The sequence below is a fragment of the Enoplosus armatus genome, chromosome 3 (assembly GCF_043641665.1).
Source record: "Enoplosus armatus isolate fEnoArm2 chromosome 3, fEnoArm2.hap1, whole genome shotgun sequence".
Classification (NCBI taxonomy): Eukaryota; Metazoa; Chordata; class Actinopteri; order Centrarchiformes; family Enoplosidae; genus Enoplosus; species Enoplosus armatus.
This window is the reverse complement of record NC_092182.1, coordinates 25998230-26014121: the sequence shown is the minus strand read 5'-3', so window position 1 is coordinate 26014121 and position 15892 is coordinate 25998230. Positions and strand designations below refer to the sequence as shown.

The window sequence follows — 15892 nt, the reverse complement described above, 5'->3', positions numbered from 1 at the left end:
TTTTATACTTGAGATACAACAGAACAACTGCAGCAGAGATAAAAGATGTTGTGTACTTCTTGTTTCGTGAACACAAACAAGAGTTTATGTGACATCTGGTTCAAATCATGTCAATTCTGCTGTGTTTCAGCTTTTGTTGCAAACAGGGCGGCAGTGAGGTGATGCCTGATTGGACAGCACCTGAATGTCTTTTAGGCCAGGTGCCAACCATGAGATGGAGGCTTTTTGTTGGAGGCTGTGTGTCATTGCGAAGTGTAAATTACACCTTGATGTCAGAGCAGCAGGAACACTGACTGGACATGTTATTTCTCTCTTTACACTCTTCTAATAAATCAAGTGTTGCTTCCTCGTTGAAACAAGAGACAGGAATTTTGTTAGAAGACAAAGAGAAGCTGAAGAGAGAGCGAGAGAAGGCAAAGACCACATGGTGAAAACTAAAAAGAGACTGAAGCTTAACTTTATTTGGGTCCTTTTTCATGGGGGTTAAATTTCTTTCTTTTTGACTTCAGCATCAGCTGCATCTTTAAAGTAGTAAAATGTTAGGCGGAGTGGAACAAAGATGTTGATGGAAACATCTCACTTGAAACATGCTCTCAGGAAAGACAAAAAGTAGAAACAAAGCTGCTGTGAAGTGTAAAAGCAGAAGAGCAGTGTTTTCCACATCAAATGTTTTTTTGTTTTTTTTACAGAACACACAAAAGGCAGGAAATCAGCTTTACTACCTGCAATTCTCCCAAACCACAAAACTCAAATGGAAAGAAGTGGAAGTGCTGTGTTGTATCCTTCTGAAATCTTGTAATTCAGAACCAAGAAGAAGCTATTTCACTATCATTTCTGCTTTAACTACTGGTTGTCTGGTGTTAGAAATAACCCTCCACCTCAGCTTTTGAAGTTAGGGTTTTATCTCAATTATGTGCTCTTTAGTGGATTATATACATATATACGCCGAATGTTACCAAAGATGTACCAGATATAGAAAAATTAATTAAAAGATAATAAGATTTGCTACAAAGGGGGCAAACTTCTAATTACCATTTTTCTTAAAGAGGTTTGGTTTAAAGCAGAGAACGGCACGTTTACCTCTCCACAGACAAGGCAGGTAGGACAGGAGTGACTAGTCTGACTTTAAAGACATTAACAACTTTAATTTCTACGCAAATCTAAGTAAATCACACACACACACACGCTGTGATGCTTGCAGTACCTGCAGGCTGTGTCTGTGGTTGCGACTGAGCTCCAGCAGACTCTCTCTGGAGGCTCTGGTGGACGGGGACAGCGAGAAGGCTCTCTTCATGTTGACCGCTCCCTGACACAACCTCCACTGGATACAATACGTCTCATACAGCTCCTCCACCTGCAGAGACGAGAGACGGCTGAGAGACACAATCTGCAACAAAAACATTTCCTTCCTTTCTTTCCACGAGATTGTCAGCCTGGAACAACTGAAGGCATGGACTGTTTTGTTTGTTTCCCAACTGATCTGTTGCAAAGCAGGTTGGTTCAGTCTATTCAAGCTATTAAAACGTCTCTATACCTTTAATTTGAAAGACCACAGGAGGCGCTTTCCCTAAAATGTTCAACTCCAAGATCAAACCCTGAACTAAAGAGATGCTCTTACCTTGCTGATTTGAAATTCTAATCTTCGTATGTATCTCTCCAACGCTCTTATCTCCTGTGAAGGCAAAAATACGACAGCTCGGTTCAATGTTTATTTATTGGTCTATTGTTTTATATATTGATATGTATGAAAGCAGGTTTGACCGTAGTTCTGAAGATTACCTTCTCCAGATCGTACAGAAAGGCCTGGAAACAGAGAAAATACATCACCGTCATCATCATCATCATCACCCCCCCCCCCACCACACACAGACACACACTGAGTTTCTTCCTCTCTCTCCCCTCACCAGTCTGGAGTTTCTCTTGGTCTCTCTCTGCTGTGACGACAGGAAGTCCATCTCTGCCTGGTGACCCTCCAGGAACTCCCTGCAGACGGTCACCAACACGTGATGCTGCATTCACTTCACATAACTTACCACTTTTACCCGTTTCCAACTCGTAAATATTAATATTAATATCTAGGTAGAAAATAAGTAAGTATATTCACTCAAGTACAATTTTGAGTTACTTAGATTTCCTGCTACTTTCTACTTCTACTTCGGATATTTCAGAGGGAAATCTTGTACTCTTTACTCCACTCCAGTTATCTGACAGCTGCAGTTACTAGTTACTTACATGAGAAGCTTATACATTGCGTTGTAAAAGATTAAACCAGATTAAAACCAGTGGTTAAAAAGATTAAACCAGTGGTTTCCAACCTTTTTGGGGTGGGACCCCTTGTTCCACCAGAGAGACATTTCCCCTCTAAACCTCTCAGATGTTTTCATCTAAATATCTGCTCAAACACGTATTTCTCTCATACTCCAATAATAATGTCATGACCCCTCAGATTTATCTTGGGACCCTTTGTGGGGGCCCGACCCCCTGGTTGGGAACCACTGAACTAAACTAGCTAACTGTATATAAAGTAGGGGTATTTTTACGTTGTTGTACTGGTACTTTAAGTAAAGAATCTAAGTACTTCTCCCACCACTGCTGCTTACTTGTAGTATATAAAATACACACTTGACCTCATGATTATCACTACACATATTTTAACTATCCATCGCTTCACCAGTAGGGTGCCTATTTAAGTTCACTACTAGTTTCCATACTTCAGTCCTTTGCGTAGCGCCTGGAAGACCCTGTCGACCTGATCCGGCTGCAGAGACCAGATAGCTCCTCCCACTCTGCTGGGAGACAGGTGCATCCTGGGAGATTTACCTCCTGCCGTGGCTTTGGAGCGGAGAGAGTTACGAACAGAAGACGGCCTAAAAACAGAAACACACATAAAGACACAGAGTGAGATAGTTACTGACTTATTATCCAACTTTTCTATATTCTGGATTTACTTTAAGACTTTCCAAGTAAAATCTGACACCATAATTAAATAACAACAACTATTAGTAATCACCAGGATTCTTCCAAAGAAATTTCAAACACGTGTTACAACGTGATGATGACGCTGTTGGATGATCGACGTCAATCAAGTCCTCCAAATGAAAAACGAGAAAACACGTGGTTTGTTTAACTGTCCGTCTTCTGATCAACAGGAGGAAACCTGCCCTCAACACCTGTTACAGCGTTCTGATCCAACACAGGTCAGGTTTATAGTTTGGTTTGGTTCAGGCACAAACACGACTTGATTTGGGTGAAAAAGACTTCTGCGTTAATGTCAGGGGACCTTCGCTGTCGGTAGGAAACAGGAAGCGGACGGTGATCTCTCTCCCGTGGCCGACATTTTGTTGACCCATCCGTCCCCGTCGTCCTCCTCCTCCCCGCACAGACGAGTCAGAATTCCTTCGGCCACTAGAGTGTAAACACTGACACGACGACTGACATGATGCTGTACTCTTTCTTTTTATACTGTCCTTAAAATCAGTGGCTGTTAGGAAGGCAGGCCTTTTTACTATATAATCTATTTTCTTTTAGCGTTAATGCAACTTACAGCTGTTGAAACTAATTTTATAAAGGAGAGGGCCTTAGAAATTGTATTATGAATATATTATAAATAACTCATTTTGGGTCAGATTCCTTTATACTGGTAAATTCTGGTAAAATCAAAGCATTCCCAGATTCTCAGGTGCATCTTATTTCTGCTTAGAATAAGGAATTGGCCATTTCTCACCAAATAAAGCCTCGGTCAGATTTAGCAGATGTCTTCTGTAATTATGGACTCGGCTACAAGTGTGTTTTCACGGTGTGTGATATGTGTCATGTGGTGCGTTTATGTCACGTTTGCGGCCGGGTCGCATCATGTTCCCGTCCTTACCGAGGAATCATGGGACGCCACGCGGTGTTATCCTGTCAGAGCAGCAACACGGAGGAGATGCTCAGGAATGAATGGAGTGTGTGTGTGTGTTAAATATATATTTGAGTCTGTATGTGTGTGTGTGTGTGTCTTTAAGATGGAAAAATGACAGGAAGTACATTCCAGCTCTCTGTCTTAACATGACATTTTGTTCTCTCTCTCTCTCTCGTGGGACTCAGTGTGTTTGTTACTCGTTCTTTCTTCATTCAGAAATAACAAGTCTGTGGTGCGTTCACTGTCTGCCCATCAATGAGGAACAGGCTGGTCTGATCGTGAAGGGATTTCCCTCCACACATAAAACAGTTTAGAAAGGACAATAACCACTTCTGTTTTCTCTGTTTGTTGTTCTGCAGCTTCCACAGAGAGATGATCTATCTACGGTCAATACGAGGCCAGAGTCTGGTCAAAGTTTCTGACTGATTTCACTGAGCTGAATTTTCTGGTTTAATGTCGTGTCGCCTGTCATTCATCCTGACAGTTACAGGTATACATGGAGGCGTTTCCTCAAACACTTACGTCTCCTTACAATCGTTTGTTCGCTTTCGTTCTTAGCAACGTAAGTGAATGAATGAAAATACTCGTATGTAGACAGCAAAAGAAGTTCCACCAACAAAACCTTTGTGACGCGAATGAGACTCACTGAATTAAACACAGTCAAATGATTTGCTATATGTGCGTTAAGATATATTTTAGCAGTGTGGGGAGGGGGACTCAGTGGTTTCACTTTAAGTTGGTGTTATCTTGTTGAAGACTGCACTGCCAGAGTGTCACTTTCTTAGTGCAACTTTAAAGAGTTTGCATCGACTCAGACCTGAAATAAATTGTTTGCTTTCTGGCCAAGAGTTAGATGAGAAGATTGACACCACTCTCATGTCTGTACGATAAACATGTAGCTCGAGCCAGCAGCTGATTAGCTTAGCAACCAGCACCTCTGAAACCAATTGATTAACACATTATTTCTCATTAAGAAAGAGAATAGACATCTTTCCCAAAATATCAAAGTGCTCCTTTAAAGTTCAACGGAAATCAAATTGCATGCTTTTTTTTCCGGATGCTACAGTGTTCATGTCACTTGTCCGGTATTCCACTTTGAAAGAAAAGAAACCAAGAGGCATGACGGTGCACCAAATCCGTCAAATGTTCTCCGTCTACGTAGGTAGAGAACTTGTTTCCATACAGCCAATCAAATCACTTCATTTGAAACCGTTTTCGCATAACACAACCTGGGTGATTAGTGCACTGCTAATGTCAGTTTGCAGGCTAGATAGCTAATTAGCTATTGGCTAATTCAGCTAATTAGATCAGATGCTGGTGTGGTCCTTATTCTTCACGCTGTCTGCACACGACAAGTCTGTTTACTTTCTCCCTCATTCAGACTGCTCAAATACAGACAGAGAACATTTAAAATGACTGTATTGTATAACTAAATTGGCAGTAAATAAAAAACCACAGACATTATTTTTGACTTCAGTTGGACAGTTGGTGATAGTGTGTGCTTATAGCCTTGTGTGTCGAGGTGTCCTCAACTTGTAAAATCATACGTGTTGTCATCTCCTAGCATAGCTACCATACCTATACCCTTATTATCTCAATAAGATTAAAGTCACATATTTCAAATGCTGTCTGGTTTTAAACTGGCATCAATATCAACCAGGTAGAGTTTTTAAGACGTCCTGCGCAGAAGATGATGGCAAGTTGGTCATCAATACTTAGCATCCTCATTGGCTGTAACAGTGTGTCACTCACCGTCGTCGTCCAGTCAGAGAGCTGAACCCGGTGAAGGAGCGGCTCCTGTGGACCAAACCTCCATCCGAGGGAGAGTCGAATCGCAGCTTCACCGACATCCTGCAGAGAGAGACAGAAAGTAATGAGCAAGATTTTAATCGTGAATCAGAGAATCTCCAACCCTTAAATATCCCCAGTTACTGTTTTCAGAAAACATACTTCAAATAGTAATAGTAAAAATAATAAGCATCTTGCCCCGTTCAGGCAAACTCTTCACTCTTCAACTCTCTCTGTTGTGCTTGTTTCATCATTTGTTTCGGTTGTTACAGCTGGAGTTTCCAGCTTTGTTGTCTATTTTCACCTCGTTGTTGTTTTCCACGTCTACTTAAGACGCACACCCGCAAACACTCAACATGACCACCCTTAATCTCAGACTGTCCAAAACAGGAAACAGAGCATCAACATCTCTGGGACACATTAAAAAGGAACATCCTGAAACAGACACAGACGTGCACATGCTGGAGCCTGTGTAGTTCAGATGGCATCAGATTTATAGGGATGGTGATGTCGGTCAGTCGGTCCACCGCTTTGACTGAAAATACTGAAATATCTCAACAACCACTGGACGGATTAACATGACATTTTGACTGTGACGGTCCTCAGAGGATTAAGCCTAAAGACTTTAGTGATCCCTTGACTTTCATCTGTCCTGTATCCAGTAAAACCTCAAGATTTACTACTATTGGTACAAGAGTTGTAGTTCCCAGAAAATGAATCCTCTAGCGCCACCATTGGATGTTGGAACTAGCTGCCTAGCCTTGCAGCCTACCACGACGTCACACGTTTCTTTTGCTCTGATTGGTTGTAGCGTCCAGAGGTGAAAAGGAACTGAGAGGCTCCAGACATTATATTATAAACATAATTACAACAGGGGAGTTTTGGACAAATACAACTTTATCTTCTCAACTGTTTTCTTTCAAATGACTTCAGAATGAGTCTCTACTTTACAAATCCTGTGTATCTAATACAGAAAAAGAACGTTCCTCATTCAGCTTCTTGTTGATCCAGTCTGTTAATGATGTGGCTAAACATCCTGCATGTGCCGTTTCTGTCACGGTCTCGGCCTCCTTTGTTTCCTTGGCTTGTTTAACTTTGTGCATTTCTGCAGGTCGTCTTCATGTTCAGATGTGGAGTTGTTGTCTTGCTCAAATAAGCTGAATCAACTTCATCCACGCTCAGCTTGGCTCCCCTGTGACTACGATTTTATACCAGTAGAATGGCAGGAACATGCTGCCAGTGTAAGTAGTTCAGAGTAACCCAGTTTGGAGTCCTGACCCAGAATGTAAAATACACTCTGGTCCTGATGCCAAAACCAACAGAGTCACCAAGCAACCACACATAACACACAGTGATGGAAAAACCAGGTCGCATCACTTTGAACCAAAGTTAGCCAAGTACTACTCACACACACACACACACACACACACACACTCACACACACTCACACACTCACACACACACTGGTTGTGTGTTCAACGTTTTACGAGGATAATCATTATTCATATGTTGTCATTTCAAGTTGAAATATGATTTTAAAAACTGTGTTTCAGGTGAGGAAGCTGTGCTATCATCATCATCTGTCTCCCTCAATTAAATCTGTAAAATGTCCGTCCTCTCAGATTTCACTCAGCCATTCAGTGACTTTGGTGATCCCCTGATTTTTTCTCTCTAGCGCCACCATCAGGTCAACATTTTTAAAGTCGAGATGAAATGAAAAATGCCCATTTTAACCCTTTTAGATCACATCCCCGGTCATATTGTGTACCTATTTAACAATATATGCCCTCAACAATACACACAAAAAACATCTATTTCTTTGTACTCTTATATCAAAATCTAATAGCATAATTTCAACCAATAATATCACGACATCCACCCATCAATCAATCTCCCAATCTCTCGGCACAGAGCTAAGATCAGAGACGGCTTAGAAAGATTCACCAGTTAGCTAGCTAGCAGCAGCATGGTATGTTGGTTAGGACAATGTTTAAATCAAATTCCTCGTCCCGTCTCTCACTTGGACATACGTCACGATATGGACATTAGATGCTCTGGAAATGATGCTTCATCTCGACTTTGTTTTTTGACCAAATGCCTGCAAACTGATGACATTCCCATCAGCCTCAGCTGTACTTTGTGTTTAGTGCTAAATATCAAATGTGACTCTTTATCTTTTATACAAATATTTGTTTGCTGTTTCTGTATCTGTGTATGTGAACTGTTGTTATAATTTCTGTTGTTTTCTTTCTGCTTGAGTGCAGACTTTAAGAGGTGCCACACTTTGAGCAACAGTTCAGTCCAGCTGTAACAAACTATGAGAAGAATGTAATGCAGCTCCGACTATCAAACAAGCATAAAGTCTATTTGCGCTGTCACAGACTTCATCCATCTCCACCCGTCTGCTCAGTTACTGTCTCTGGTTGTACACGCAACATCAGCAACACGTCAGCTCACAAAATCAGCTGTAAAGAAGCTTCAGATTGCAGCTGTTTCTGTCAATCACATCATACAGCTGTGAGTGAATGTCGTCATCGCAGCCACACACTCTGACAAACCTCTGGATGTGTGAGTCTCCCTGCTTTGTGCGACTGTTTCTCTCAACTTTGTGTTTGTCAGAGGAATTCATGATATTTCCTCTGAACCATCGAATCACCACCACATGTGGCCGTGAAGCAGAGAGACAGACCTGCAGAGGGGAGGAGGCGGGTGAGGAGGGGGAGGACAGTAAGAGATGGAGCAATGGGCATAATAAAGAGACCAGAGGTGGAAAGCACATTCACTCAAGTACTGTACGTTTGAGGTACTTTTCCTTTACAGGAGTATTTCAATTTGATGCCATGATACTTCTACTCTACTGCAGAGGGAATGGTTTTTAAAAAAAATTTGATTTTACAAACAAAACATTTGATCAGTTTTATAAAATATGATACTGTGCTACAGATTAAATTATCCAACAGTATATAAAGTAGTTAAAATGTGCTCCACCTCCACCTCTTACGTGTTAAAGCATCACTAATAACATCCCAATAATATGAGTACTACTTCCACCACTGATTGAAACATGAACAAGACAGGAAAAAGAAAGAGAAACTGAATGACAGAAGAGTAATAATTGTAAATAAGAAGGCACACAGTATAATACGCCGCAGAGGCACCATCTGTCCCCGTCATGTGTGGAAAACAATGTGTTAACTGTTTAAAATCCTGAATCATCCTCGACTCCTGAGCAGTTTAAAGGAGGTCTGGGTCTCGCTCACTGTTTACACTGAGAGAGACAGACGGCAGGAAAAAGAAATAGAGCAGAAACACAGAGAGAAGTTTGACCGGAGGGAAAGAGAAGAGTGGCAGAAAGATGTCGCCGACTGTCGTAAATGGAGACGGAGTCGAAACAGCCGTACACGTAGATAATAAACTAATTATAAACTGCGGTGATCAAAAAGTAACGATGAGAGCGAGAGTGATCAAGATCAAGTGTGGTCTTTATAAACAAGTCAAGATCCGGGCTGTTAAATGACACCTGACGACAGTCCCGGCAGCCTCAGCTGTGTTTTGGGCTTTGGTGAACATGGACATGAACTGGAGTTTACAGTGTTGGTGATTTCACATGAAAAATCTTAAAGCATTGCGGTTTGTTGTAACTTTTGAAGATCTGGTCGTCACGTTACGGTAACACTGAACTCACCAAAGTAACTGCTGAGATTTGGGAACAGGGCAAGAAACCTTCAGACAAACAAGACAACACAAGTTATCTGGTGAGTACGATGTAATAATAACCAACAGAAAAGATAGTCGAGCATATGAGAAAACGTTCCAGCGACATTAATGTAATCAACCAGAATTATCCTCTAAGTTTTGGCCAGTAAAACAATTCAAGTTTGAAATAAGCTCATGGTTAAAACAGAGGAAACTTTCAAAGGTAATTCTGTGAGGTCAGCTGTTCCCACAACCTCCAACCCGTTTCTTTCCACTTCTTTCCGTTCATGCTTCACACCACTTTCTAGGCTCGTCTCCGCCACATATTCTTCTCATAATGTCAAAACTTTTTGTACTCGCTTTTAGACATTTTGCTCATTTAAATGTGTGACTTTTGTTTTAGATCCTGCTGTTTATGTTCAAACTGGACTCAGACCAGCTGATTTCACTGGTGATTAATTAGCCGCTGGTCGGCTGGAGGCGCGCAGGCCACAGACTGCAGCTGCTGTCGCGTTATTTTGAATGAAAGCCTGCAGCTTCTCGTTCCACTGTGATTGAAAACGACTGAAAATCACTTGTGTAAATGCAGCCGAGAACATGTGAAAAAGACATAAAATCTGTAAGTAAATGTTCTAATGACGACTTCTGCTGATGTGCAGAAGAAAAAATAAATAATATCTGGAATGTGATTCGAATGTGAAATGAGGGAGGCACATTCCTCGACTGATGAAGAATTCAGGGGGGGGTGGAGATGGATGAAGTGTGTGTGTGTGTGTGTGTGTGTTTTAAGGGGTGTCTGGAGGAAAGCTGGGGTGAGATCTGGTCTTAAAAAATTAGCCTTGACCTGCAAGTGATTTACGGGGTCCCATGTGGTGAGGAGGTGGGAGGTTGGGGCCTGTGTGTGTGTGTGTGTGTGTGTGTGTGTATGCAGCAGACCCTCACAGGGGGCCTGTACATCGCCTGTGGTGACAAACACACACACAAGTACACACATTTGCACACAAGCAGACACACGTCAAGCACTTAAATGTTCACGTGTTCATGTAAAAGTCGAACATGAGGAGGTGGTTTTCCCTCCCTCCTCCCTCTCACAGCGTGTTTTGATCAGATCCTCCCATCAAACAGACAAATCCTGAAAAATCAACGGGCCTCGTGCAAGAAGACACCGACAGATTCTCTCTCACGTGGCACAATCGAGTGATTAAAGAGCGTTTGAACATTCACCAACTTTGTCATTTACTGACAGTCTGCCTTTCTCCACAGGTGGAGAATGTTTGACAAGAGAATCATAATAACTTAATCTGAAGTCAAGTTTCCATCCAAAAGTAACGCAGATTTAACAGGATTTTGAGAAGTCACGCATGTTTCCATCCACCGGCTAAGATGATGCCTGGGAGAGTGAATAGAATAAAAGCTGTTCAACTCAAGATTTCACACTCAGCTCATCATCTTAAGAGAAGACAGAGGCGGGGAGCCTCGCAACAGACAAACTACTTACAGCTTGTCCTTGAAACAGGGGGATGGAAACACACTTCCCTCAGAGTGGATCTGAGTTTAAATGGAAAAAAAGGCTTTTTTGCATCCAACTTCATGTGAAACATTCCCTCTTTCTTTCTACAACAGTGCAGCTTTTTATTATGAAGTATATTATATTTTGTTTGTTTTGGGTTCCATAATATGACAACTGACTCCGCTAAATGTGTTTCATCTCCTGCTTTCTGACTGCAAGCGCTTGAAGCTCTGCACTGTGTTTGTGCTCTCTGATAACAACATTAATGCAGTCACACTGTTACGAATATAACCTCCTCATTAGCAGGTGGCATTCATCAGGCTGAAACGGGAGATTTACGAGACGTTTGTGCAGCGAAGAGAGTTTGCAAACACTCGTACGAGAAAAAGCAGGAAGATTAGAGGTTCAGGATGAGAATACCACAAACGTTCTGCCCAACGTGTCTAAAGTGAAGGTTTAAGCAACATTTTGCGACCGAAACTAGACTGAGGAACTTTCTGTGTGTAGAGCTTCATCTCCCGGGTCCCAGTTTGTGTGTCTGTTTGTGTTTGTGTGTTTGTGTGTTTCTGCCCCCCCCCCCCCCCCCTTGTAGCCCTCCACCCATCCCTCCTGCATCTCCTCGTTAGTAGAAACATGTTTTTTGTTATCTTGTGTTCTTCTTCCCATCTGTCCTCTTGTTTTTGGTTTGTCTCCCTCTTTTTATTTCTTCATTTTCGGCTCACAGATCATCTGTGATCATCGGCTTTAAATTACTTTGAACGCTCCTCGGGGACTTCGCCCAATTTCCAAGTAAACAAAATCCACAAAACATCTTTTATCGTATTAAGAGCAGCAAACGAACCAATCTCTGTCTGTAGAGAGTCGAACAAGCCAAGTTAGTCGTCATAAATCGTCAGATTAAAGAGATTCTTCAGAGAGAGAGAGAGAGAGCTAAAGAGAGAAGCTTTTAATTAGCTTCTCTTACATTAAAGCATTTGTCAGTTCTGTTTTTCATGTTTTTTGTCCACTTTAAGATCCTCACTGGTGCTCATCCCCCCTCTGGCTCAGTGCCAGCTGGAACGTGATTGGTTCATTTCGGAGGGGTCAGAGGTCACATATGACTCATGTCCCCCAGGGTGAAGAACTATGCTGCTGTGGACACAGCGTTGGCTCATAACCCTCCTGAAATAGCAGCCATAGTTGTAATGTATATGTGTTCTGACTGAGAAGGTTTTATTCATCCTGAGATTCACTGATTCTTTTCAGGACCCCGAATGTTTTCACCAAAACTAATCGTAGCCAATATTTGTAAAACGTCCCCATTTCCACTCTGTTTTTAAAACAGAGCTTCTAACAAACAGACACTAAATACACAATGAGGCGTTTCTTTCAGTGCCACACTGTTAATGCTTTTACATGTTGTTCTACTGCTGCAGCTCGCAATAACACGAGGCAGCTTTGTGATGGTAAAACTGTGCCTTCTGTTGTCTTTTATGCGAATAATCCCATGATTATAAATGCAACACTTCATTAAAATAGACCTCATCGGGCATCAACTAGCTTTCTCCCTCGTCTGGCTCCAGAAACAGTCTCACATTAGCTTCTTATTTACATGACAAATCCACAACAGTGGCGCTCGCAGCTGGATTGGAAAAGCCGGAGTTAACTGAGCCAGACTAAGTTGAACTAGGCTTCATGGACTGGAGGAAAGAAAATCCTGGCAGCAGTTACATTTGTGGCCAAGCAAACTAGTAGTATGTAAACACATTTTGTAAGAGAAATGCTATAAACACTAACATCAAGGGTGTGGACAGCCATCTTTTTTCTTCTTCTTCATCCAGTTTAATGTTGCATCACCACCTTCTACTGTTTATCTTTCTTCTTGAGTATTATGGGTACGCCTGATGAAAAGTCTCCGTTTGTTGGAGGAGGGGGAGAACTATTCAGTTCGAGCCTCTAAGCTTGTTGTGTTCCTGCCAAAGTGGCTGCAGGACAAACTAAACATCTCAAAGCACGTGACTGTCAAACTCAGACCCTTGTGTCTTCGCCCACAGCTGAGGTTTTGTTTTTCAGGTCATCCCATCGATTGTTGTTTTAAGCGAGTGAATTAGCGCTGAACTCGAGTTCTGTTAACACCAACTTTCGACGTTCTGCTCGGTCAAAATGTTTAGACTCAGTGTGGAGAGGATGGACGGGAGGGGCATGTCGGGAGAGAGGTGAAAGGGAGGAGGTGACACAGACAAATCAAAACAGGGGCTTTGGGGGGTAAAATGCTTCGAGTGATGGGAAAATGTGATAGACGAGAACGTTTACATTGTAAAAGGAATGGGAATTCCCCATTGAACCAAATCTAATATATAAATATGAAGTAATTCACACGTCACTGGTTGCTAAACGTTTGATGTGTTAACATTCGTGGTGGAAAAGTATTAAGGTCCTTTATTTGAGAAAAAGTATTGTAGTATTTTAGTACTACATTCATTTACATTCAAATTTCTATTTAAAAAAGAACTTTAACACCTGCACCTGACAGCTGCACCTGTCACCTGTAACCAACAGTGATGTCACAGTGTACTGGCACACCCCAGGGTACACTTCTTCATCACTGTTAAACCACAGGAGGTCAGCAAAAACAAGACTTTCAGCTGCTTTTAAATTGCTTTTCAAACCTGCATTCATTTAGATTTTCGGCCACTTGAGGGAGGTGCAACAGTCCCTAAACACAACACTGACATATTCTCACCTTATGAACATGTATGTATGCATGTATAATATATGTTATGGTGGACCTGAAGCAGTTGCCTGTTCACACATCCAGCAGATATGGAAGGAGTTATGTTTGTCCTCCTGACAAAGATAAGTCCAATATTAACATATTATAACATATCAAATATTAATATATTATTATACATATCATATGATTGGATAAAGATGCATTAACAATTTTTTATATTGTTGGGCAAATGAATCTGAAAACAATGCATCTTAAATTATAACATGCAAAGTAACTAGTAAGACTATTTTGCTTTGAAATGTTGAGGAATACAAGTATGAAGTAGAATGAAAAGGAAGTAATCAAGTAAAGTAAACTGTACTTAAGTTGAGTGAAAATACTTTTGAGCAAAGTTACTTCCCACAACATTTAAATTCTGCAGTGTTACACGTCCTTTAAAGCAGCAGTAATGAATTACAACCAACTTAGATATGCAAATAAAACAACACTGAAAGCAGAGTGAGATATTTGAGTGAATAAAATCACCTCAAACATGCCTATTAGTTATTTTAAAAAGGTTTACTGGCTGTTGGAAAGTTACACACAATCCCTGAGCCTGAATACAAGTGTATGTAAAGAAAACAACAACAACAACAGACATTCAGCCTGAATAAAGCAAAAGGCAAAAAAGGGTACAGAGGAGGACAGACAACTTTCAGTTCCTCCACAGGAAACAAGAGAAAAAGAAGTAGGTTAAAGGAGAGAGACAGACAGACAGACAGACAGACGGGTTGTCCTCCTCGGCAGCTGTCATTTCTCTGGCTTCATGTTTCAGCTGGCCATTCTTCACATAGCTGGTGTGTCTCCTTTTTCCTCTCATTTTTTTTTTCCATTTTCTCAGGTTTCTTTATCTCTGCATCACTCTCTCTGCCTGTATCTTTTTCCTCTGGCTCTGCTTAGGTCCGTCTTTCCTCTCAGTTTTAACTCATTGTGCAGACCTCCCTCCCTCCCTCCCTCCCTCCCCCCTGCTGTGTGTTGTGTTATGTGGTGATATCCAGGGTTCCTGTGTGTTTAGGCCGAGCCAGAGCAAAGATTAAAAGACTCTAAAGTAACTTAATCTCCTAAATCTGTTGACATAAACTCTTCACACACAGTGTACATCTCTATTTTCCTGAGGAGATACAAACATCTGGACTCTTCACGCACACACACACACACACGCCTGGCTTCTCTAAGTCCTCAAAAGATACAAACATCTGTACTTTCCAACACACACATACACAACCCTGCACATACACTTAGATGTTCATGTACACATTCTTCTACAAAAGATGAAAAACATCTGCCTACTCCAACACACACACACACACACACACACACACACACACACACACACACACACACACACACACACACACACACACACACACACACAGGCAGGTTGATGATCATAATCCTTATCTGATTATATTCATCAATAAACAGCTGTGTGGAGTTATGTGAGCAATGTACATGATAACTTTGGCATCCTGATGTGGATTACACTTAAAATCCAGGCTGTTTATGTTCATCAGTCCAACTTCCAGCAGTGACTTACTGAGAGCTGGGAACAAGGAGCCTCACATGAAACTGTCCTCCAACCAGAAATAAGTTTCTCACTTTTGTGTTGTGTTTCGTCCGATGGAAACATCCAAGCTGTGAAGTCGTCGGGGCTCAGATCCTGGTGGTGTCACTTCATCTTCACCAAACAAACTGAAATGATAATAAAAAAAAGAGAATACTGGTTGGTTTCTGCTGTTGGAAAAAGGATGAAAGTGAAACTGACAGTTTTTAAGGTCCACCTGGCTCAAACTAATAGAGTCTAATACCACAGTCCTGCAATAAATCCTCCCGTCATGAAGATCTTCATGTTCAGTTTTTGCTGAAACTGTTTAGAAAGCTTTCGCTGAACTTGATGGTCCCTTTGGAGGCTGCAGTTTGTAGTGCTGTTGAATAATATGGCGTTATACTGACAGGTGTTTCTTTTATTTTGTCCACCCCATGTATGTCAATGAGGGTAGGCTGAGCTGAATAACAGCTCTCTCAAAAAGAGCAGCAACATAAAAAATGAAGAAGAAACTAACAATCAAACAAGGATGTTTCAAAGATGAATTTATAGAAACTGTTGAAAGTCTCCTTCTGCACCAACAACAGAGCCAGAGACAATCATTTTCTACTAATCGTCATTTAACAACATTCATTTGTTACTCAGGTTATTCATTTCCTCAGGATCCTGAGTCCTGAGCGGATCCACTCAGATGCACCC

The 15892-nt window shown here is 41.5% G+C and overlaps 1 protein-coding gene across 1 annotated transcript in view; it reads right to left on the bottom strand.

Annotated features, from left to right (window-relative positions):
- ripor3 (RIPOR family member 3) overlaps positions 1–15316 on the bottom strand; it is a 32901-nt gene extending 17585 nt beyond the window's left edge. Inside the window, 7 exon segments of the mRNA XM_070903116.1 lie at positions 1205–1354; positions 1619–1672; positions 1780–1803; positions 1905–1983; positions 2712–2867; positions 5654–5752; positions 15247–15316. Of these exon segments, the coding sequence (XP_070759217.1) occupies positions 1205–1354; positions 1619–1672; positions 1780–1803; positions 1905–1983; positions 2712–2867; positions 5654–5751 (561 nt within the window). The 5' untranslated portion in view covers position 5752; positions 15247–15316.
- Between the last annotated feature and the right edge of the window lie 576 nt (positions 15317–15892).